Source organism: Aspergillus costaricaensis (assembly GCF_003184835.1).
Source record: "Aspergillus costaricaensis CBS 115574 unplaced genomic scaffold BO79scaffold_39, whole genome shotgun sequence".
Classification (NCBI taxonomy): Eukaryota; Fungi; Ascomycota; class Eurotiomycetes; order Eurotiales; family Aspergillaceae; genus Aspergillus; species Aspergillus costaricensis.
Window position 1 is genome coordinate 39,547 of NW_020291839.1, and position 22,311 is coordinate 61,857.

At 46.9% G+C, this 22,311-nt stretch overlaps 7 protein-coding genes across 7 annotated transcripts; 5 read left to right on the plus strand and 2 right to left on the minus strand.

Annotated features, from left to right (window-relative positions):
- Window position 1: 1 nt before the first annotated feature.
- On the plus strand, window positions 2-2,098 carry BO79DRAFT_202485 (serine--tRNA ligase SES1). The gene is made up of 7 exons (XM_025681650.1): window positions 2-240; window positions 306-376; window positions 477-638; window positions 698-1,119; window positions 1,175-1,265; window positions 1,316-1,684; window positions 1,742-2,098. The coding sequence occupies exons 1-7, from the start codon at window positions 108-110 to the stop codon at window positions 1,916-1,918; spliced, it is 1,425 nt and encodes a 474-aa protein (XP_025535351.1). The 5' UTR covers window positions 2-107; the 3' UTR covers window positions 1,919-2,098.
- A 294-nt stretch (window positions 2,099-2,392) lies between these two features.
- On the plus strand, window positions 2,393-4,795 carry BO79DRAFT_202487 (D-3-phosphoglycerate dehydrogenase). Its single transcript, XM_025681651.1, has 7 exons — window positions 2,393-2,884; window positions 2,947-3,254; window positions 3,305-3,894; window positions 3,950-3,992; window positions 4,047-4,105; window positions 4,158-4,239; window positions 4,299-4,795. The coding sequence occupies exons 1-7, from the start codon at window positions 2,571-2,573 to the stop codon at window positions 4,325-4,327; spliced, it is 1,425 nt and encodes a 474-aa protein (XP_025535352.1). The 5' UTR covers window positions 2,393-2,570; the 3' UTR covers window positions 4,328-4,795.
- On the minus strand, window positions 4,793-7,439 carry BO79DRAFT_202489 (CDC2/CDK family serine/threonine-protein kinase). The gene is made up of 8 exons (XM_025681652.1): window positions 6,877-7,439; window positions 6,740-6,821; window positions 6,587-6,683; window positions 6,383-6,537; window positions 6,307-6,334; window positions 6,041-6,254; window positions 5,796-5,990; window positions 4,793-5,727 (listed from the first exon to the last, which is right to left on the minus strand). The coding sequence occupies exons 1-8, from the start codon at window positions 6,984-6,986 to the stop codon at window positions 4,947-4,949; spliced, it is 1,662 nt and encodes a 553-aa protein (XP_025535353.1). The 5' UTR covers window positions 6,987-7,439; the 3' UTR covers window positions 4,793-4,946.
- A 147-nt stretch (window positions 7,440-7,586) lies between these two features.
- On the plus strand, window positions 7,587-8,133 carry BO79DRAFT_202492 (uncharacterized protein). Its single transcript, XM_025681653.1, has 3 exons — window positions 7,587-7,624; window positions 7,697-7,788; window positions 7,852-8,133. The coding sequence occupies exons 2-3, from the start codon at window positions 7,699-7,701 to the stop codon at window positions 7,915-7,917; spliced, it is 156 nt and encodes a 51-aa protein (XP_025535354.1). The 5' UTR covers window positions 7,587-7,624; window positions 7,697-7,698; the 3' UTR covers window positions 7,918-8,133.
- On the minus strand, window positions 7,994-13,369 carry BO79DRAFT_52642 (putative P-type ATPase). Its single transcript, XM_025689375.1, has 21 exons — window positions 13,089-13,369; window positions 12,996-13,035; window positions 12,424-12,939; window positions 12,032-12,370; window positions 11,847-11,981; window positions 11,731-11,797; window positions 11,536-11,667; window positions 11,136-11,485; window positions 10,938-11,083; window positions 10,779-10,886; window positions 10,423-10,729; window positions 10,206-10,359; window positions 9,820-10,152; window positions 9,683-9,771; window positions 9,498-9,632; window positions 9,181-9,413; window positions 8,998-9,121; window positions 8,898-8,943; window positions 8,680-8,830; window positions 8,469-8,617; window positions 7,994-8,418 (listed from the first exon to the last, which is right to left on the minus strand). The coding sequence occupies exons 1-21, from the start codon at window positions 13,175-13,177 to the stop codon at window positions 8,132-8,134; spliced, it is 3,930 nt and encodes a 1,309-aa protein (XP_025535355.1). The 5' UTR covers window positions 13,178-13,369; the 3' UTR covers window positions 7,994-8,131.
- A 970-nt stretch (window positions 13,370-14,339) lies between these two features.
- Window positions 14,340-15,827, plus strand: nap1 (histone chaperone NAP1; the record flags this gene model as incomplete). Its single annotated transcript, XM_025678890.1, has 5 exons — window positions 14,340-14,386; window positions 14,476-14,555; window positions 14,607-15,320; window positions 15,374-15,717; window positions 15,777-15,827. The coding sequence occupies 5 exons, from the start codon at window positions 14,340-14,342 to the stop codon at window positions 15,825-15,827; spliced, it is 1,236 nt and encodes a 411-aa protein (XP_025535356.1).
- Window positions 15,828-16,815: 988 nt separating this feature from the next.
- On the plus strand, window positions 16,816-22,185 carry BO79DRAFT_180770 (type V myosin). Its single transcript, XM_025680105.1, has 7 exons — window positions 16,816-17,198; window positions 17,272-17,404; window positions 17,455-17,644; window positions 17,702-21,563; window positions 21,622-21,695; window positions 21,752-21,966; window positions 22,019-22,185. Exons 1-7 carry the CDS (start codon window positions 17,064-17,066, stop codon window positions 22,126-22,128), a joined length of 4,719 nt encoding a protein of 1,572 aa, XP_025535357.1. The 5' UTR covers window positions 16,816-17,063; the 3' UTR covers window positions 22,129-22,185.
- Window positions 22,186-22,311: the final 126 nt, after the last annotated feature.

Genomic DNA, 22,311 nt, shown 5'->3' on the forward strand with positions numbered 1-22,311 from the left:
ACTTATTACAAGCTGTCCTCCCCGCCAACTGTCGCCGCTATTCTGTCCTCCTTAGTTGAATCTTGGGACGCTGGATTTTTGTATCGTACAAGAAAAAATCGTTCATCATGCTTGATCTGGCAGACTTCATCAGTGATCGCGGTGGCGATCCGAACAAGATCAAAGAGAGTCAACGGAAACGCTACGCCCCGGAGAGTGTCGTTGATGAGGTCCTCTCCCTATATGAAGAGGCGCGGCGTGGTATGCTATGTCTGCTTTCTAACAGATATTCACATTCTAAACGGCTGATTTCGGATATCTTATAGCACGGTATGAGGTTATGCAAATAAACTCCCAGCTTAATGCACTCCAAAAAGAAATTGGCAAGAGAAAGAAGGTTCGCATTTATTTTACATATAATTCCAATTATACTTTTATATAATCCATCTATCGTATTCTCTATTGCTTGACAGAAAACTGACATAATCTTGAAACAGAACAAGGAAGACGCAAATGACCTGATGGAACAGAAAGCCGACCTCGAGAGGCGCAAGAAGGACGCCGAGGAACTGGCTATCCAGAAGGAAAAGCAAAGAGACGGCAAAATTCGGACTATTGGCAACCTTGTTCATGATTCTGTTCCCGTGAGCAACAATGAAGTATGTATTATACTCAGTCGGACGCTAGAGACTTATTTAACCGAAAGGACTGCCGTTAGGACGACAATGCCGTAATAAGGACATGGGCGCCCGACAACGTGAAGGTCGAGAAGCGCAACTGTCTTTCGCACCATGAGGTTCTCACTCGTCTCGATGGGTTTGATTCAGAGCGTGGTGTCAAAGTGGTTGGCCACCGCGGCTACTGTTTGACAGGTTATGGGCTTTTCCTCAATCTCGCGCTCATAAACTATGGCTTGGAATTCCTCTGGGGTAAAGGTTACAAGCCTAACCAACCCCCTCAATTCATGCTCAAGGACATGATGGCGAAGACCGCCCAGCTTGAACAGTTCGACGAGGAGCTCTACAAAGTCACGGAAAGTGAAGACAAGTCCACCGACAAGTACCTAATCGCTACTTCAGAGCAACCGCTTTCAGCCTTGCATGACGGAGAATGGCTGCAAGATAAAGATCTCCCAATCAAGTTGGTGGTCCCGGCATCTCTAGTCAACTTCTCCCTCAGGCTAACTAGCACGCAGGTACGCTGGATATAGTACTTGCTACCGGAAAGAGGCAGGTGCTCATGGTAAGGATGCATGGGGAATCTTCCGTGTCCACCAGTTCGAGAAGGTGATAAGCCCTAGGTTACCCATGTTGCTTGTAATGCTAACTCGGCCCAGATCGAACAATTTGTTCTCACGAAACCGGAAGACTCGTGGCAAGCATTTGACGAAATGATGGCCACTTCGGAAGAGTTCTACCGGTCTCTTGGCCTGCCGTACCAGGTTGTCGCCATTGTTTCGGGGGCATTGAACAATGCCGCCTCGAAGAAGTATGACCTTGAAGCGTGGTTTCCATTTCAAGGAGAGTACAAGGAGCTAGTATCCTGCTCCAACTGTACCGATTATCAATCCAGAGCCCTAGAGATTCGCTATGGCACGAAGAAGGCTACTGATGTGAAGAAGTCCTATGTCCATGCCTTGAATGCGACTCTGTGTGCAACCGAACGTACACTCTGTTGTGTGCTTGAAAACTACCAGACAGATGATGTACGTCATGACTCTGAACCCACCTGCTGATGATTGTTGATACTGATAATGTGATAGGGTATTATTGTGCCAGAGCCTCTGAGGAAGTATATCCCGGGCGCTCCCGAATTTATCCCATATTCCAAAGAGCTGCCGAAAGATAGTACTTCCAACAAAAACAAAGCCAAGCAGACTACGAAGGCTGTGAGCGGTGCAGATGAGACTGCGAAGAAACTGGAGGGTCTTCAGGTTTGAATCTGGCCAGTCAAATGTTACTTTAGACGAGATCAATTAGCGGGCCAATGACTGTTATGTGAGCATCTCGATTAACCAAGAAAAAAAAAGTGAAAGCGGTAAAAGCGAGATCCCAGTCACCTGGGTCAGAAGACCACTGTTATTGCATATGCCATGATAGTTGGATGATATAGAGTACAGGGTACAATCAATGAAATTATCTTTTCGCCAATCGCTTAGCCTCGTAGAATTATTCTACACAATATGGCGCCTCTCATGGTCCAAGGTTAAATTGTATACGGAGTACAGAGTCGATAGTTAAAAATCATGAGATATTTGTGTGGATACGGATCAAGAGGGGATGTTTCGGCCCCGCTGTTGCTTGCCCCTCCAAAAAAGTAACTGGCCAAACAATTGCTGTGCCTTTCGATGACTCAAACAGATCATAACGCCAGATGAGGTGTTAGTCACAAAGAATGTGGAACGCCTCTGTTCAAGTCCGGTTCCGGAGGTTTTAAATTTCAGTACCCCCTTCCTTGTCACTTTAGGTCTTACTGTTCACTCAAATTATATTTTTTGGATACACCACTACTTCTTGTGCCCTCTATTTTCTATTTTCTAACGTAACAGAATACTTTTCCACGCTCTATCTTCTTATACCCAATCTTACCAAATGGCTACATCTGCAAGGGACATCAATGTCCAAGAGGGATTGAATCTCAACCCTTCACAAAGCTTGAATTTCTCCACCTCTCCTACCGCTTCTTTCCAGTCTGCTCCTTCCAGCCATGGTGGCTCGGCTTTTGGAAGCCGTACGATACCGCTAGCAAATGCAAAGCACTTGAAGCCGTTTGCCACGGAGGATATCAAGGTCCTGCTCCTGGAAAACGTCAACCAAACGGGTAGGGACATCCTTACCAAACAGGGCTATCAGGTGGAATTCCTTAAATCCTCCCTTCCGGAAGATCAACTCATCGAGAAAATTCGGTCAGTATCATCGTATCTGATTCAGCTCTAGTATCTGTCTGACTTGCCTCCCCCGTGAACAGAGATGTACACGTGATTGGGATTCGCTCGAAGACCAAGCTGAGCGCTCGTGTACTAAAGGAAGCTCGGAATCTTATTGTCATTGGTTGTTTCTGCATCGGGACGAACCAGGTTGATCTGCAATATGCAGCTGAACATGGAATTGCTGTTTTCAACTCACCGTTCAGCAATTCTCGTAGTGTCGCAGAATTGGTTATAGCTGAAATCATTGCTCTTGCCCGTCAACTGGGTGACCGTTCCAATGAGATGCATAACGGCACATGGAACAAAGTGAGCAACAAGTGCTGGGAAATCCGCGGAAAGACCCTTGGTATTCTCTTGATTCTACCATCATTTGCTGTCGGCTAATGTTCCTGTTAGGCATAATTGGATATGGTCACATTGGCGCTCAACTGTCGGTTCTAGCAGAGGCTATGGGCATGTCTGTTATTTTCTACGACGTAGTGAACCTGATGGCACTGGGTACTGCTCGCCAAGTACCAACCCTTGAAATCCTTTTGTCTGAGTCGGACTTCATCACGTGCCATGTTCCTGAGCTCCCGGAGACACGGAACATGATAGGACAACCCCAGTTTGAGCAAATGAAGCCTGGCAGTTATCTGATAAATGCCAGTCGGGGAAGTGTCGTGGACATTCCTGCTCTAATCCATGCAATGCGGTCCGGCAAAGTGGCGGGTGCCGCTCTCGATGTCTATCCCAATGAGCCAGCCGGAAATGGTGATTATTTCAACCAAAGCCTCAATGACTGGGCAACGGATCTTAGGGGTCTCAAGAATTTGATCCTCACGCCACATATTGGCGGTAGCACAGAGGAGGCGCAGCGTGCGATTGGCGTTGAGGTGGCAGAAGCCTTGGTGAGATATGTTAATGAGGGCACAACACTGGGGGCCGTAAACCTGCCGGAGGTTGCTCTGCGGTCCCTGACGATGGATGAACCCAACCATGCCCGAGTGAGTACAGGAACAAAGTTTTCAACTTTGAATAATGACTAATTCTTTGGAATAGGTCATCTTCATTCATCAGAACGTTCCGGGTGTTTTGCGAAAAGGTAGGCTTCTTTCTACGAAATAGGAATAATGTGTGCTTTGCTGATGGCTTCCAGTCAATGAGGTTCTTGGTGATCACAATGTTGACAAGCAAATGACTGATAGCAGAGGTGATGTATGTCGTTATGCATTGACATGTCTAAGCAGTGCGAAGCTGACTATATTAGGTGGCATACTTGATGGCCGATATCAGCAGTGTCGACAACATGACAATCAAGGACTTGTACGAGAGACTTGAAAGCCTCGGATGTACGAAATCTCTTTCTCGATATCACCTTATGACTTTCCTGACTGATCATTTACTCTAGCTCGAATTATGACGCGCATCTTGTATTAAAGCGACCCTCTCTTGTGCTTATACCTATGGCTAGAAGGTATAGGTGGACAGGTCACTACCCATTCTCCGAAAGGATCTAGAAACGGAAGGGAATCACAAAATTAGTTGCGAACCTAGTTCATTTTTTATGCGGCAGAGGTCCCTCAACGGCACTCGTCGAATGAAGCTGTCAGTACAATTTCCCCTTAAACTTGATTCGAACCCGTGATACGCTAGCGAGCTATCTACGGCTCTATTACTCCGACTCAAGATTTCCTCATGCGCTTGGGACATGAGAAAACAAGTTAGTCTACAATGCTAGCCTGTCGGCAGAATATTCAACAACGCTGCTCCTTTCTACTTTATATTTCTATTTCTATTGGTAATATTACTTTCTTCCGTTATTAGCTATCTTTCTCGCTAGAGTGAACGAGAAACTGATAGAACCACTTGAGCCTTTCTTTGAATACATGCTCTTATAGAATTGATGCCAAAATACTTTGTTATGTCTGCTACTAATTCTAAGCCCACATGCTTCCAGTCCAAAGAATGAATGGCGTTGTGATTTATGCGATCAGTCAATGACAAGGTATCCGACAATTAGCGATTGCAGGGTCGTGGTGGCACGGGTGAAACCGAATCACCTGCGATGGACTGTCCTAGCTGCATCACGACCACCTTCCCTAGAGCAGGGGCTACGGCTCCTTCGTCTTGTCAGATTTTCTCGCGAAAAGTCTCTTCGCACAGGTTGGTAGGCTGAGTCACTATTGTTGATGTCACGCCGATCCGTATTGTAGCCCCGATTGTGGTCTCTCTCCCAAGGACGTTCGCCTCCGCCAGCATAGCTTGGAATGTAGGAGTCTAGGTTCCCTTCAGACCGCCCGCGAGCCTGGTGGCTTCTGTCTCGTCCCAATCTACCTATGCTACCGGAAGACCACATCTGGTGATTTGACGTTGGCGGACGAGGTGGCAACCCCCCTCTATGCCAGGATCCTTGACTGAGATCCTCCCCACCTGTCCTCGATCGAGCTGCGTGCATTTCGCAGTTACGATTGTCATAAGAGCGCTGTGGAGGGACTCCCTGAACCCCGTTGTTCCAAGTACCACGGGCTGCGCTTGGAAGACGACTATTTCGACCTTCGACGCCTGTTCTGTTCCCTGAGCCACCTGCCCAACTTCCGTTCGGGCCACCAATCCCTACAGCACCCCCTGCAGGTGCCGGTGGCATGGGTGCCTTTTGCCCGCGAAATCTTCTCCTATCAAGCTCATGGGAGTCTTCAAAAGAAGGTAACTCTCCAGGTCGTGCCGGTAGTGGTGGGCTAGAAAAGTAAGGATGTTTCAAAGCATCGATAGCATTGATCCGTTTCCGCCAGTCGAGCTTTAAAAGCTCACTAAGCAAGGATATCGCTATAGGGCTTTGCCTGAGAAGAGGTTAGGCATATATTCGAAGTTTTCCATTCACCTGGTCTTTTCGGAGGGTGGACGATACTCTTTGAATACTTCACGTAAATTACCCGGTCTGTTACCAAAATTCTTCACTCCCTCACACCCTGGTAGTGAAGACCACCCTGGCATAGTCTCCTCTGTAGGCGAGCCTACAAGACTGAAAATCATCTGCGCCTGGTTGAGATCGCTATTCCCGGCAAGGATCGGCTTTCCTTTGAACATTTCCCCAAAGACGCATCTGCGAGAGTCAGACTAACATCACCACGAAGATCGGGATAATTTACTTACCCAACGCCCCACATGTCGATAGCTGTCGTATAACGCCGGAGTTGAAGAAGCAGTTCGGGGGGGCGATACCATCGAGTCACAACGAGTGTAGTATAATCCCTTCGTGCTTCTCCACCGCCTCGCCCAGGCTGAGGAGGGGCCTCTTCATATGGTCGGGCTAATCCGAAATCAGCAATTTGAAGTATGCCTCTATTGCTAATAAGTAGGTTGGCAGCTATCAGGTGGTTAGTCGGAGAGGCTGTATTGCTGCTTGATGATTCACCGACCCTTCATGTCTCGATGTAATATACGGTTCTATAACAAGTTAGGGCAAAGATCTAAGTAGTTCTCAAGAACTAGTACCTCATGTAAATATCTAAGGCCTTCAAGAAGTTGAAGCATATAACACTTGATTTGAGCTTCAGTGAACTGAACAGCAGGATTCTCCAGAAGGCCTGAGAGATCGTGTTCCATATATGGTGTTACCATGTACATGCTTGGCTTTTTACGTCCTTCCCCTGTGCTGGTATAAGCACGGTTCACTTTGCGGTAGGAAGTTCTACTTACCTTTACTCCGTTCGACTGCCATTTCCTTAAGATGTAAGATATTAGTATGAGATAGCATCTTCAGAAGTTTGATTTCACGAAGTGCGGTTATGGGGAACTTCGAGGGCATCAATCAGCATCTACTAACGCGGTGATCCCAATCGGTCATCTTACCCCGTCTCTCTCATTATGCATGAGTATCTTTTTGAGAGCAACGACAGCATTGTCCTTTTTCGATCTCGCTTTGTAGACCTCACTGTAGACATTCAGTTTGAGAACACATTGTTGTACAGGCTTTTTCTGAAACCCACCCAAAAGTACCCTCACCAAGCTTACCCAAAAATTCAAACTCACGTATGCTAGTGCACCCATGGAATCGGTTGTTGCCATTGCTGTCTCTCTCGAGGGATACTATGACCATTTTCTACCCACTCTCCTCACCAAAGTGATCATATATGTGGATGATGGCGCCAACCGTGCGAGATCGGGACAAGTGTGAGGCTCTATCTCCCTGATATAATGCTTGAACCAAGTTGCAATACAAGGTATGATTTGTTAGCGTCAAGGCAAAGCCGAACGTCGCGCGGATCCTTGACCACTGCAATTCTTCTAGAGTAAAAGAGCTCGGTTGGGAGTCACACGTCTCGAGAAACCGTTGTGTGATGGCCAAATAAATATATGGCTTGTATCAAAAGAAAAACCTGCGAATACCTAACAATATCAGGTTGATAGCAGGAAGACTGTAGAAGACTGTTGTTTTCAAGGTAGTATGGGACGCGATCCGTTCACTCGTGTGAGAGCCAGAGCTATCATAGTGCTCTGATAATTCAATGTATGATTTTACTGGATGACGGTCATGATCTCACTAGCTGAGATGGTACGAAGGAAGATAGATTGTCCATGACTTCAAACCGTGCCGGCTGTTACCTGGAGCAGAATTCTTGGTATCACGTGATTATGTAATGCTTCTAATCTAGTCCGTACCGATCCCTCACTGCTATTGATTTACCTTTCTTCAAACCATCAGTCCTGATACATAAGTCCTTAAGCGGCAGAAAAGTATGCACCTCGAATTTTCTATCACCTATTCTCTAATCCTTTTATCGTCTGGGACTGACTTGTCATGTACAGATATGGCTGCAAACCACCCAATTCATATTCATCCTGCTCGACCTCTCTATCGTTTCACCGCGACTGCATTGGGAGCTAGCATGTGGTTCTTTGTACGAATCTCACGCGATTATATGGCGAATAGTGCTAACCATTCCCTTTTTGCGGATCTATAGCTGATGTACAGGGCGAAGAAAGACGGTCCTGCTTTGTTGGGTTGGAAGCATCCTTGGGACCATTGATTGCCGAATATTCTCAGACCTGAGTACGGTCTCGCTTGTTGAGATTGGAAGACAATTGATTTTTTTGAGGACTACATCAGATATCTCAATCGAGTTGTAACACAAAGGTTCTCGCTTTCTATCGTCATTAAAGGAACCATCCACTCAAACTTTCAAGTCAGAATGACGACGATCATATCTGAAGAATAGGATATGTGCAAACGTGGAATTCCATCTACCCTTGCATTTCCTCGAGTAGTACCTTGTACTGGCGACGCTTTTTGGGGTGACCTGGTCGCAAGGCTGTGTACATGCGCCCTAGCAAATGAGCCAATCTAGGAAAGAGATTCCTTTCTGCCAACCAAGAGAACAAAAAGCTCAAGGCAGCAAGTGTCAGCAACCACCACGCGAAACTTTCCGGCAGGTACGTCAATTGGATGACCCGCTTCAGCCATTGTGAGGGTGTAAACAGCATGTAGCAGGAGATCATCAAATCCACAATTATCATAGAGAGGAATGGTTCTAGACTGTGTTAGTGACATGGCCGACCACACATGCTTGGGGGGACTGACTGTTAGAGCTCATCGGTTTTCTGAATGGGGGTCCGACGCTAAGGACAGCACTTGACAGGATGTACTGAAAGCAGGAAAGCAGAAACAGAACGGTGTTCTCGGAGTTCTCAATGTTGCTTTCCTCTAGATCTAGCTGAGGGGGTTGAAACCTAAGAAGGTCAGTGGTTGTCATGAAAGCAAGCTTGAGCTAAGGAAAAGCCAAGTTACCCACCATGGTTGCGACTTCACAGTCTCGAATGCAATTAATTGAGTCAAAATGCATATCGTTATTTGGCCTAGCAGCGGGATTAAGACTTTGCGTGATACAAGATCAGCAGTGGGTCGTTTCCGCGATAATACAGGGTTTGGCTTGGTCCATCCCACTGGTGAGCAGAGTCAGTCTAAAACTCACAAGGTAGTTGACATCCTCAATCCAGCTAAGACACTTACTAAAAATTGCTATCGGTAATATGAGGCATAAGTCGATATAAAGAAACTTCATGCTATGTTAGCAGGTTATATATTGTCTCTCAGGAGCCTTGAGATTCACCTGGAAGTCACCAAGATTTGACGCTGATGCGTATAAGAAACTGACAGTTGAAAACTGAATTGCTGAATATAGGCTCATGTACTTGAAGCAGCAAAAGCTTGTGACCAAGGCACCTCGGCCTTCCCTATTTCCTTGTTAGACATCCAATGCAACGTATGATATTTCAATTCGAATGTTTGGTACCTGATCAGCGTCGGAACACACGATATGTCAAAGCGGCGGCTGGTGAATGGAGCAGCAACTGAAGCTTCGGCGTCTGATAGGGAAACACCGACATCAGCGGCTTTTAATGCACCACAGTCATTGGCACCGTCGCCGCAAAAGCCACAGCAATAGTCTAGGGATTGAAGCTTCTCCACTAGTTCATGTTTCTCATCAGGTGACATTCTCGCGAACACATTTCCACGCACAAGTACCTGCAGGCAGTGTTAATATGAAAGCAAAAACAATGTCGCAATAAAAAGCCAACTCTACTCGTAGACCCATGCCGGTATACACACCCTTTTGATAAGCAACTCGCTCCCAAAGTCCACGATCCACCTAAACATCTCGCCACTGATGGCAAGAGTGTAATGGCTGAGGCTACAGGCATTGCCTGGTATAGATAAGTCTACAGCCGTCGAATCCACGGAACGCTTCACGCCGTTAGCCATGCCCACTCTTTCTTGTGAATGAAACTTCATACCATAAGAGTACTCGGGTTGAGCTTCAGTGCGGGATTGTCTACACTTTCCCAGCAAAGACAGTCATCGGACGCATGTTGAGGAGAATGACCTGGTGCAAGATCAACAATAGCCATGACGCCTTGCGAGGACAGCTTACCTTGTACGAAGCGAGGAACAAAGCATTGTTCATCTCCACTAATTAGTCCACATTCGCGAGCAACACTTACTGCAGTCAGTATGTTATCACCTGTACACATTATGTTGCGTATCCCTGCTTTATTCAGCTCAGCAATAGTTTCAGCCGTGTTTGGCTTCAGTTTGTTTTCGAAAATGATAAAGCCAAGAAACTCCAGATCACATTCAGCATCAGCACGGGACATTTTCTGGACTCTCATCCAGCTTAATTTTGGTTCATATTTCGCCGCACAGGCGATGACACGATATCCCTTGTGGGTATAGTTACTCAGGAGCTCATCAAAATCGTGAGGCACTACATAGTCATGCATCAGCTTCCAACTGGAACCTAAGTAGGTGCAACCTTACAGCTGCTTGGAAGACATATGGCCTTCACACTTTCTGGTGCACCTTTCACGAAAGTGCTGGCACCAGTGTCACCATACTGGCGTACAATAACACTTGCTCGACGGAGATGTGACACGAATTCAAAGGCACGCAAAATGCCGAGTTCTAGGGGTGCCTAGGTTTGCATAGTCAGATTCGAACTATTTGTCATTTAAAAGCATCAAAGTGGCGTACAGACCTCTATTTTATTTCGCTGACAAGCACTGGTAGGGTTTTCAGTGACAGGTGGTCTCGCAATCGACGGTAATATCGCCTCGGAATCCGCTTCTTCAGCATGGCTCCCACCTTCTTCGAAGGACCAACCGGTGAACTGAAACATTTTGACATCTAGGGGGTCCCCAAGAAGTTCGCCGTCCACAACTCTCAGAGAGTGGCATGTTGCCATGGTGTAAAGGGTGTTGTTGTACCTGCTCATATCTTGAATGCTATTTGTATATGATGATGTCGGAGACGCGAGACACAGCTTAGGGAGCAGGTCGGAGAACCTGCGAACTGATAAGCAATTGTATAAGTGTAGTGTGCACGCATATAAACCTTCTATTGTGGTCCACGATCCGCACTCCCAGTACATCCAGTCCATCTTCCGTGAGAGTACCTGTCTTATCGAAACAGATCACATCTAACTTGCCCCCTACATTGACCCTGTTGAAAAGCTTAACATAGTCTCCTTTAGGACTTGGTGTGTTTTCAAACCTTTGTGGACTGATGCAATATATTTTATGTGCCTTGAGTCGCGAGAGGGCGAAGTTGGTTCCAATGCTCAGCGTGGCCGGCAAAGCCGGAGGCACAACGATTGTAATCAGGTCGAGGGCCCTAACGATGATCAGATGCCATGAAAGCTGTATCTAGTCAGTTACAGGAATTATTTCTTGGCATCCAAGCTATGCTTACACCGAGGCGGATGAAATTGACAAACGAGGCCACGAAACCTAAAATCGCTATGATGGCCATAACAGATATATATCGGAATGAGTCCCGGTAAAAGCTAAAGCCGGAAGGCTTTGGGAAGAGCATCGATCGAACAAGGGCCCCTTTCGTGGTCAGGAAACCGGTTCGCACAACGACTGCCAAAGCAATAGCTTCGTCATCATCAACGCCTTGGGGACGACGTGCTCGAATTACTTTCGTACCGCTGAACAAGAAATGTCTTGCAAGAGCGGGGTGGATTGAGGGTGCGCTCAAATTCAGGTATTTCAGAGCATCGTCTGTCAGTGGGACTTTAGAAATAGGGACAGATTCACCTGTACCTCCATTAGATTCTCATCAAGACCTTGGGAGACGATACTCGAACCTGTAAGCATGCTTTCATTCACAATACAATCACCGGATAACAGTATACAATCACAAGGGACATAGTTCAGGGAGGGGTCAGAGAATTCGTAAACATCACCCGGAACAAGCTCCCGAGAGGGGACAGATCTCCCTGTTTGGAGAAAGGAACGTTAATGCTGCATCAGGATGGTTAGATCTTAGAAGTTTGGCTTACAGAACCCATTCCTAAGCACACGGATATCGCACTCAAACAGTGAAATATGTCTTAAGCGGTTCATTGTCTAGATAGAGTTAGCACACCAGCACATTGGTTTGGCAAGAACAGCATACTGCTTTGGTTTCAATTATAGTAGCACTTATACTTATCACAGAGATGGAAAAGATGCAGACAGCATAATAGTAATACTGGTCAAGCGACCAGAGGACAAGGCTAGCAAGTTGGAAGATATAGAATGGGTGGAAAGCCTGGAACAGTGAGCATGCCAATCCAACATTGAACGTCGGTGAACAGGTACCTCATCCATAAGAAGTTGGAAAGCAGATTTCTGCTGAATATCAATGAGATTCTTGCCAAACACCTGTTCACGGCTATCACGGTCATCGGCATCCAGTCCAGCTCTCATCCCTTTCGCGTTCATCCAGGAAGGGTCTTTCCAGCCACCGATTAGGCAAAATTGGTCATCGCCTGGGTGGTAAATAAGCCGATGATATCTGTAATCAATGTACCGTAATTGATAGATTGTTGGGTCATTGTCCTCATCATACGACTGGTAGTCAGGACTGAAGAGTGTGGAGAGAGGACGACCGTATACTTCAGTATGGACCGTATGAATGTCAAGTTGATTCCATTGATCCTGGGCCCAGTTCAGCGATAAGTTTTTATAGTTCCATATGTAACATTGCTTACCTCAATCACAACCCATTGACAGGTTTGAAGAGGTGTTGGCATTCCCATCAAACGGATTCGGTACTTTGGAAACCAACGAAATAGGAGATAGAAAACCCCGAGCGACAACAGGCAAGATAGATAATACAATAGCAGACCGGTAGGACTCGTCGAAAAGCCCGCAATCACGATAGTCAAGTCTTCCGAAACGATGTGAACCTTTTGGCTTACCCTTTGATCGCCCCTATGGCAATAATCACGCGACGAAGCTGATAGAGACCTTCGTAGAAGGGGGTCTTGAACAGAGTCTCTAGAAAAGGACGGACGTTTAGAGGATCTAATTGACTCGTTCGTCTCAATATCAGATAAGTTGTCAATGTCACTTTCAGCATCTATGGTATCTTCGTTTGGCCAGTCCAGGTGTTCCTGATCTTCCTGGAAATAGGTGAAGCTTGTGGTGGAATCCTTGCGATTCCGACGGTGGGAAAAAGAAACAACACTGGAAGGGATACTCTCTGATATCGGTCCATCATATATCTAGTATAGATAGTTATGTTCATTGTTCCATAAGCTTCGCCGGCATCTGGACGCACCTCGTTGCGGGCCATTTCAACGTCTGAGACAACGCTATAGCTGGAAAACCATCAGCAAGGCCCACCAGGAGGGTATTGTCTAGTGTGAAGAACCTGCTTCTTATTGAATTGCGGCGACGATCAGCCCCAGTTGAAAACATGGGTGACTGAGCCTCTAGTGGTGGTTGTATATCAGGCTCCATCTTGAGAATGATACTTCCTATGCGCTTTTGAAGGTCCGCTTCGACTTCGTGTAGAGGTCGATTTTTGGGTTGACACCGACAGGCAATGGACGGAGATTAGAGTGATTTATTTGACTCTTCGCATGCCGAAAACCGCCAATCTCGTCACGCTGAACAACCAAATTCAACACTGTGTAAGATGTGTAATTATCGATCTGCGTTTGTGCGTGGACTAACGTGATGGTCCGAAGATGCTCTTTATGACCGGCTTGACGTCTTATCTCCACGTGACTATCTAGATGGCGGGATGTTGTCACGGTACGCATCGAGTTATGAATCCTTCCTCAATCCGCATACAGAGTTTTGTTGTCTGTTGATAAAGATTCTTGTCTGCCAAGACTTCTGTTATATCAAAATTACCTAGAAAATAGCGAATAGCATAGCTCATACTGGCTGGTATCGAGTATATAGAAAACTTGCCATCTACTTATGTAACCTTTCTACTATATGTCCTGCTCTTAGAGTGTCGGAGCAGAGGTAAGGAGTCTTAACTTGCCTATGACCCGCGGGACCCTGGCCGCGTATGACTGGTGAAATGATATCATGTCTTCTCAATCGCTCATCGCCCAAACCTCCCTCCGCTAGCTGTTTCTGGGGCGCTTGGATAACACCATCGTATACAGCAGGGACAGCCCCAAAGAGAGTTGCGGCGTGTATCTGTATTTTGACAAGGTAGTATAGACTACTCCGTGGTGAATGTTGGAAAGTTAAGGGAAATGGTAAGTTCCGCTGCATAGTACGGTATTCTGGAACTAAAAGGCCATAGTTTCGAGGCCATTGACTATGAAGTATAGAAGGCTATACCTATATTGTACTATTGACTAAAGAGATGGATAATGGTAATTGAGTAGGTAGTTGGTTAAAAGCCTTGGAATGACAAAGCACATAGCCTGCCGACACCAGTAATTGTCACTGTATTGTTGGGAGCTTTTGAAAAGTTCTCAACAGCCAGCGCCCCCCGTCCCGCCAAGCCCCTCGGCCCAAGGGCGCTAAGGGATCCCACCAAGCCAGTATTATTCCAGACCTCGCAAAACGTATCAAATTCTTCCTTAACTCTCTTCGCCAGACCCCTCTACCAAACCATCTCCTCGTTACCCCCTCCCCCCTAAACAGCACCGTCAAGATGTCTGAGCCCATCAGGAATAAGAAAGCGGACTTTCCAGTGGCTCCGTAAGTATCCCTTCGCTGAACTACCAACTTCTCAAACATCTTGTTGTATGCTATGCTCTTTGATCTCTGACAAGATACGACGGTTGCAGGACACCACAGAATACCCCGGCCAACAATGCTCCTATTTCTTCTCATGCCCAGCAACCTGGAATTGCTAGTATCAAAGAAGGTAAAATCCCTTACCACCTTCGAGATCGTTTCTCATACAAACCAATTATAGAGTCTCTTGACCATGCTACGGCGGCTTCCCTATTTGCACGCAACCCCGGGCTCGTTTCGATGATTCAGGGAAAACTCGGATCTCTTGTTGGCCGCTCTTCGGGCTACATTGAATCTTTACCCGTGTCAGTCCGCCGGCGCGTTGCTGGCCTGAAGGGTATCCAGAAGGAGCACGCTAAATTGGAAGCTCAGTTCCAGGAAGAAGTACTGGAACTCGAGAAGAAATACTTCGCGAAGTTTACTCCCTTGTATCAGAGGCGTTCCACGATAGTCAACGGAGCCGCGGAGCCTACGGATGGTGAAGTTGAAGCGGGACAGGGTGATGAAGAGGATGTTGACTCTAAAGATGATGCTGAGGCCACCAAAGAAGAGGATCAGGAGTCCCAAATCGCCGGCATACCTGAATTCTGGCTCTCAGCTATGAAGAACCAGATTTCTCTCGCAGAAATGATCACCGAGCGAGATGAGGAGGCTTTGAAACATCTCGTCGATATCCGTATGGAATACCTCGACCGCCCAGGCTTCCGTCTCATCTTCGAATTTTCAGAGAATGCCTATTTCACAAACAAGACTATTTCGAAGACCTACTACTACAAGGAAGAAAACGGCTACGGTGGTGATTTTATCTACGATCACGCCGAAGGCACTAAGATCGATTGGAAGGCTGAGAAAGATCTTACTGTCCGCATTGAGAGCAAGAAACAGAGAAACAAGAGTGAGTATCGAAATAGCATTTATCAAATGTGCACTGTAGCTGACGTTCCTCAGATACAAAACAGACCCGGATTGTCAAAATCACCGTCCCCACGGAGTCATTTTTCAACTTCTTCTCCCCCCCTCAGCCCCCGACTGACGATGATGATACCGTTGCTACTGATATCGAGGAGCGACTCGAGCTTGATTATCAGCTCGGTGAAGACATCAAGGAGAAGCTCATCCCCAGAGCCATTGACTGGTTCACGGGAGAGGCCCTTCAGTTCGAAGAGCTGGGTGACGACATGGATGCCGATGACTACGACGACGAGGATGATGAAGATGAGGATGAAGATGATGAAGATGATGATGATGAGAGGAGATCCGACCGGGACGTTGACGATGACTCCGATGAAGAGGTGCGCATTCAATGATCATCGCTTGCTTATACCGTCTGTCCATGCTAACACCAGAACAGGATGGCACCTCGAAGCCGAAGAAGGAGGCTGCAGAATGTAAACAAAGCTGAGAATGTTCAGCATGGCTCAATAAACCAAGCTCGGAGCATGCATGAATCAGTTCATCACGCCTAGCCCTCAAGTGGTGTTTTCCTTTTTCTTTCCTTTTGTCATTTCATTGTTTTCGCCTCTACTTTATCATATTTTATTATTTATTTGTCACTGTTCCCACCCCCGGTCCTCTTGACTTGTCGTTTCCGCCTAGTAATCTTGCCTCAGAATGTTGTCCCAGTGTCTTGGGGTGCGCTTTTGTAGTGCAAACAATCCATTGGCGTTTCCTTGTTTAAGGCATGGTGCGCATCGCTAGTCTTGTTGCGTGACACATCTCTAATCACATTCTATCCAAATATTGTGTCCAAGCAACGATATGAAGCATGAGCTTACTCCAGACTTGGGCAGTACACGGAGGTCGTATGTCCGCTTGCTCTCGCGATGGCCCTGTGCTGGGGGGGGAAGAATTAGAAAACAGCTCTTCGTGGCCAGAGGAACATAATTTCTACTGTTTCTATTAACAAAAGCGCTAATGTTTGCTCTTTCAAACCGGCGACTTCATACAAAACGAACGAAAAAGCTGCTTTTACCCCCATAATGGGTAGTATGGTGCACACAGTAGATAGTTATCGATGAGTGGTCCGTCTTAGCTAATTTTTAGTAGTGTTTCTTCACCGCCTGTTCTGTCACCATCTTATGTTGATGTAAGACTGTCTATGCTCTGCAGAGCATCTGCCACAATTCGGACTCGCAGCTGCATATGAGCTAGAAAATTGTCCGTTCTAGTCATTCTTGTATAAATGTATTCTCTGGGGAAGAGTAGACAACCCCTTGATGGCCTCTGATTATCATCAATACCTAGATAGCAGTAATACATGATGTTCATGCTTTCTGGCTCTTGGCGCTGGTGCTGACAACTGTGGGGATCGCGTCGACAAGTGGCGCCGCTCTCCAGGCGCCGCCTCAGGGGTTGCGGCTCGGTAACGCCAGCTGTTAGCCAGTTCAGTAATTTCTCCCTGAAGCGAAGCATGATGCCTTCTTCTGACTTATAATCAAGGATAGAGCCCGTCGCTACCACTACCAGACGGGAAATCATTTCTCGAACTACTTTAATCAGTTGTGCTTTTCCCTCACCTCCTCACTAGATGCCTTTTAACATCGATTATTCGAACAGATCCTCCGAACGTCCCGCATAGGTTGCTTTCTCCGGTCACGTCAAGATATAGAGAGACAACATATCTGCAGACCTGAACGCAATGGCTCACAATTACGAGGTCGGAACAAGGGCTTGGCAACCTGATCCGACCGAGGGATGGGTCGCATCTGAAGTCAAAGAGAAGTTAGTTGATGGGGACAAAGTGCAGCTTGTCTTCTTGATAGAAAATGGAGAGGTTCGTACTATATTATCTGTCCGGCTATCTCACATAGAAGACATGATATCAACTGACAAGTTTATGTGCAAAGACAAAAACTCTGGAAACTACCCAGGCCGAGTTGCAGGTAGACAACAATCCAAAACTGCCGCCCTTGATGAATCCTGCCATGCTCGAAGCCAGCGAAGACCTTACGAACCTGTCTCATCTGAATGAGCCAGCCGGTGGGTGTGTCTCCGAATCGAGATTACGGTGGTTACTGAGTCCCTTCCAGTTTTGCAGGCCATCAAGCTGCGTTATGCCCAGAAGGAAATATACACATATAGCGGCATCGTTCTTATTGCTACCAATCCCTTTGCCCGGGTCGATTCACTTTACGTTCCACAAATGGTGCAAGTATATGCTGGAAAGCATAGGGCATCTCAGGCGCCACACCTCTTTGCTATCGCCGAGGAAGCGTTCGCGTAAGAGCGACTCCTTTCCTAAAAAAACCTATATGTTTGCTTACGAGATTTGTATAGTGACATGCTACGCGATGGAAAAAATCAAACGATTGTAGTCTCTGGTGAATCAGGTGCCGGGAAAACGGTCAGCGCAAAGTACATAATGCGTTATTTTGCAACCCGCGAGTCTTCAGATCAGCCTGGAAAGTATACTACCAGTCGAGCAGATGCCATCAGTGAAACCGAAGAGCAAATCTTGGCCACAAATCCTGTCATGGAAGCTTTCGGAAATGCCAAAACCACCCGCAACGATAATTCTTCGCGCTTCGGAAAGTACATTGAGATAATGTTCGATGACAGGACCAATATAATTGGCGCAAAGATACGAACCTATCTTCTTGAACGATCTCGACTTGTCTTCCAGCCACTGAAAGAGCGCAATTATCATATATTCTACCAACTGGTTGCCGGTGCCACTGACCCCGAAAAACAGGAGCTTGGCCTCACGTCCGTCGAGGATTTCGATTATCTTAACCAAGGTGGTACACCGACGATTGACGGTGTTGACGACAGAGCCGAATTCAATGCGACAAAGAAGTCCTTGAGTACTATAGGGGTCCCGGAAAAAACGCAGGCGGAAATATTCCGTGTGCTCGCTGCTTTGTTGCACCTTGGGAATGTCAGAATTACCGCCACCAGGACAGATTCGAGTTTGTCTTCCTCGGAACCTTCACTTGTTCGAGCTTGCCAATTGCTTGGGATTGACGCCAACGAGTTTGCGAAATGGATAGTCAAGAAACAACTGATTACGCGAGGGGAAAAGATAACGTCCAACCTAACTCAACAACAGGCCACGGTGGTCAGGGACTCGGTTGCTAAATTCATTTATTCTAGCCTATTCGATTGGCTTGTTGATAGGATCAACCAAGGTCTGGCTACCGATAGTATCCTGAACAAGTTCAAGTCTTTCATTGGCGTTTTGGATATTTACGGGTTCGAACATTTTGCGAAAAACTCTTTCGAGCAGTTTTGCATCAACTACGCCAATGAGAAGTTGCAGCAAGAGTTTAACCAGCACGTGTTCAAACTGGAACAGGAAGAATATGTGCGCGAGCAGATAGACTGGACGTTCATTGACTTTTCGGACAACCAACCTTGTATTGACCTAATTGAAGCAAAATTGGGTATCTTATCCCTTTTGGATGAAGAATCTCGGTTGCCTATGGGCTCAGATGAGCAATTCGTGACCAAACTGCACCACAATTTCGCCGCAGACAAGCAGAAATTCTACAAGAAGCCCCGGTTCGGCAAGTCCGCGTTTACGATATGTCACTATGCGGTCGATGTGACCTACGAGTCCGACGGCTTCATAGAAAAGAACCGGGACACTGTTCCAGACGAGCATTTGGAGATTCTGCGAGGCTCGTCCAATGAGTTCGTGAAAGAAATCTTAGACACGGCAGCAGCCGTTCGCGAGAAAGATTCGGCATCTATCTCATCCAAGCCCGTGGCTGCCCCAGGTCGAAAAATTGGCGTTGCTGTCAATCGCAAGCCAACTCTGGGAGGAATTTTCAAATCATCATTGATTGAGCTCATGAACACAATCAACTCTACCGACGTGCACTACATACGCTGCATCAAACCTAATGAGGCTAAGGAGTCGTGGAAATTCGAAGGGCCGATGGTACTCAGTCAGCTGAGAGCCTGTGGTGTCCTTGAGACTGTACGGATCAGTACTGCTGGATATCCTACACGCTGGACATACGAGGAATTTGCAATCCGGTACTACATGCTTTGTCACTCATCGCAATGGACGTCAGAAATTAGGGACATGTGCCATGCCATTCTACAAAAAGCTCTTGGGGATGGCACCCAGCAAAAGCAAGATAAATACCAACTGGGTTTAACGAAGATATTCTTTCGAGCAGGCATGCTTGCTTTTCTCGAGAATCTTCGCACATCAAGATTGAATGGGTGTGCTGTTATGATACAGAAGAACCTTCGATGCAAGTACTACCGCCGCAGATATCTCGAGGCTCGTGCCTCTATCCTCACAACACAGGCTCTTATTAGAGGTTTCTTGGCAAGGCAACGTGCAGCTGAGATACGTCAGGTCAAGGCAGCTACGACTATTCAGAGGGTATGGCGAGGACAGAAGGAGCGGCGGAATTACAGCCGCATTCGTGCCAATTTCATTCTTTTCCAGTCAGTTGCGAAGGGATTCCTTTGCCGTCAGAATATCCTCGACACGATTCATGGCAATGCAGCCAAAGTAATACAGCGATCGTTCCGTTCCTGGCGACAGCTACGCGCCTGGAGACAATACCGCAGAAAAGTGATCATTGTCCAGAATCTCTGGAGAGGAAAGCAGGCCAGGAAAGAGTACAAAAAGCTCCGCGAGGATGCTCGGGACCTCAAACAGATCTCTTATAAGCTGGAAAATAAGGTGGTAGAGTTGACTCAGTACCTCGAATCCTTGAAGCGAGAAAATAAGTCACTCAACTCGCAACTGGAGAACTATGAGACACAAGTGAAGTCTTGGAGAAGCCGACACAATGTGCTCGAGAACCGTTCGAAAGAACTACAGGCCGAAGCAAACCAGGCAGGTATTACTGCTGCTCGCTTAACTGCCATGGAGGAGGAAATGAACAAGTTACAACAGCACCATAATGATGCGCAGGCAACCATCAAGCGTCTACAGGAAGAAGAGAAGGTCTCACGGGAATCGATTCGTACCGCAAACCAAGAGTTGGAGAAACTTCAGCAGCTGAATTCTGATGCTGAAAACGAAAAGGCATCTCTTCGTCAGCAGATAGTCGATCTCGAAGAACAGCTTGAACTTGCAAAGAGGGTTGTGCCTGCCAACGGCGTAAATGGAGACCAGCCGAACGGTGGGCCCATCCAGCCGCCTGCGAGCGGCTTGATAAACCTCGTTTCTTCCAAGAAGCCCAAGCCTAAAAGACGAAGTGCCGGTGCTGAGCGGATCGATATTGATCGTTTCAGTGGTGCTTATAACCCGAGGCCAGTGTCGATGGCCATTCCTAGCTCGGCTATGGGCCGCCAGCATTTCTCGGGAAATGCTTTCTCTCCAGGCCTGGACTCCGTTGAGGTAGAGCTAGAGAATTTGTTGTCTGAAGAAGATGAGCTCAATGAAGAGGTGACTATGGGCTTGATACGCAATTTGAAAATCCCACTACCTAGCTCTACGCCTCCACCAACGGAGAAGGAGGTCTTGTTCCCAGCTTATTTGATCAATTTAGTGACTTCCGAAATGTGGAACAATGGCTTTGTGAAAGAGTCCGAGCGTTTCTTAGCCAACGTCATGCAGTCAATCCAGCAAGAGGTTATGCAGCATGATGGAGAGGATGCCATTAATCCTGGAGCCTTCTGGCTTTCGAATGTCCACGAAATGTTGTCTTTCGTTTTCTTGGCCGAAGATTGGTATGAGGCACAAAAGACGGATAATTTCGAGTATGATCGTCTTTTAGAGATTGTGAAGCATGATCTCGAAAGCCTGGAGTTCAACATTTATCATACGTGGATGAAGGTATTGAAGAAGAAGCTTTACAAGATGATTGTACCGGCGATCATAGAATCCCAGTCCCTCCCTGGGTTCGTTACAAGCGAAACAAACAGGTTTCTTGGGAAGCTCTTACCCTCCAACAACAACCCAGCCTACAGTATGGATAACCTTCTCAGTCTCTTGAACAATGTCTACAAAGCAATGAAGGCTTTCTATTTGGAAGAGACTATTATCACACAGACGGTCACTGAGCTTCTCCGACTTGTCGGTGTCACTGCATTCAATGACCTTCTCATGCGGAGAAACTTTCTCTCCTGGAAACGTGGCCTGCAGATCAATTACAACATTACCCGCATCGAGGAGTGGTGCAAGAGCCATGATATGCCCGAGGGTACACTTCAGCTGGAGCATCTAATGGTAAGATACCTATCGAGACGATGGAATTGTTCTATCCGCTAAATTCATCTCTTTCTAGCAAGCGACCAAGCTTCTTCAGCTGAAGAAGGCCACCTTGAATGACATCGAGATTATTCAAGATATTTGTTGGATGTGAGTTCCGGTCAACTTTGTCCTGCTGAAATTCCATGCAGTACTGACAGGTTTAGGCTCTCGCCAAACCAAATCCAGAAACTCCTGAATCAGTATCTCGTGGCTGACTATGAGCAACCTATCAATGGTGAAATCATGAAAGCCGTGGCCTCCCGTGTCACCGAGAAGAGTGATGTTCTCCTCCTGACACCAGTTGACATGGAAGATAGTGGGCCGTATGAGATTGCGGAGCCACGTGTTATAACAGCCTTGGAGACATACACCCCGTCATGTAAGTGAGCTTCAGCGGAAAATGCACCGAGTGATGCTAACGGTCTCTGAAGGGCTTCAAACGCCGCGACTAAAGCGGCTGGCTGAAATCGTATCTGCCCAAGCAATGGCTCAGCAAGAGAGGCTGGAGATGACGGAAAGCGGCGCGGCGACGATGGAATAGACCTTGTATATGAACAACGGAGTACTAGCAATTTCATAGAAACCATGATGATGAGCGTTTGTATTGTGCTAGCCAGTTTATATTATAGTACATCTCTGTAGGCAGCCGAATGAAGGCCCCTCTTAAGTTGTTGCTCCATTACAATTGAACCACACTACCGCCTGGTGGGGCTGCGGGGAAACA

What these genes read in the sequence shown, in the direction of transcription:
- BO79DRAFT_52642 (XM_025689375.1), bottom strand. Translation starts at nt 13,177, where the DNA reads ATGGAGCCTGATATACAACCACCACTAGAGGCTCAGTCACCCATGTTT. An exon ending in GTCAGCGAAATAAAATAGAG is followed by an intron (nt 10,360 to 10,422) that starts GTCTGTACGCCA and finishes ATGCAAACCTAG; the next exon opens with GCACCCCTAGAACTCGGCAT. An exon ending in GCGAGTTGCTTATCAAAAGG is followed by an intron (nt 9,414 to 9,497) that starts GTGTGTATACCG and finishes CACTGCCTGCAG; the next exon opens with GTACTTGTGCGTGGAAATGT.
- BO79DRAFT_202487 (XM_025681651.1), top strand. Translation starts at nt 2,571, where the DNA reads ATGGCTACATCTGCAAGGGACATCAATGTCCAAGAGGGATTGAATCTC. An exon ending in TGACTGATAGCAGAGGTGAT is followed by an intron (nt 4,106 to 4,157) that starts GTATGTCGTTAT and finishes TGACTATATTAG; the next exon opens with GTGGCATACTTGATGGCCGA. An exon ending in GAGACTTGAAAGCCTCGGAT is followed by an intron (nt 4,240 to 4,298) that starts GTACGAAATCTC and finishes CATTTACTCTAG; the next exon opens with CTCGAATTATGACGCGCATC.
- BO79DRAFT_180770 (XM_025680105.1), top strand. Translation starts at nt 17,064, where the DNA reads ATGGCTCACAATTACGAGGTCGGAACAAGGGCTTGGCAACCTGATCCG. An exon ending in TTCAGCTGGAGCATCTAATG is followed by an intron (nt 21,564 to 21,621) that starts GTAAGATACCTA and finishes ATCTCTTTCTAG; the next exon opens with CAAGCGACCAAGCTTCTTCA. An exon ending in ATTCAAGATATTTGTTGGAT is followed by an intron (nt 21,696 to 21,751) that starts GTGAGTTCCGGT and finishes TGACAGGTTTAG; the next exon opens with GCTCTCGCCAAACCAAATCC.
- BO79DRAFT_202485 (XM_025681650.1), top strand. Translation starts at nt 108, where the DNA reads ATGCTTGATCTGGCAGACTTCATCAGTGATCGCGGTGGCGATCCGAAC. An exon ending in ATATGAAGAGGCGCGGCGTG is followed by an intron (nt 241 to 305) that starts GTATGCTATGTC and finishes GATATCTTATAG; the next exon opens with CACGGTATGAGGTTATGCAA. An exon ending in GTGTCCACCAGTTCGAGAAG is followed by an intron (nt 1,266 to 1,315) that starts GTGATAAGCCCT and finishes AACTCGGCCCAG; the next exon opens with ATCGAACAATTTGTTCTCAC.
- BO79DRAFT_202492 (XM_025681653.1), top strand. Translation starts at nt 7,699, where the DNA reads ATGGCTGCAAACCACCCAATTCATATTCATCCTGCTCGACCTCTCTAT. An exon ending in GAGCTAGCATGTGGTTCTTT is followed by an intron (nt 7,789 to 7,851) that starts GTACGAATCTCA and finishes GCGGATCTATAG; the next exon opens with CTGATGTACAGGGCGAAGAA.
- BO79DRAFT_202489 (XM_025681652.1), bottom strand. Translation starts at nt 6,986, where the DNA reads ATGGTCATAGTATCCCTCGAGAGAGACAGCAATGGCAACAACCGATTC. An exon ending in GGCAGTCGAACGGAGTAAAG is followed by an intron (nt 6,538 to 6,586) that starts GTAAGTAGAACT and finishes ATACCAGCACAG; the next exon opens with GGGAAGGACGTAAAAAGCCA. An exon ending in ATTACATCGAGACATGAAGG is followed by an intron (nt 6,255 to 6,306) that starts GTCGGTGAATCA and finishes ACCACCTGATAG; the next exon opens with CTGCCAACCTACTTATTAGC.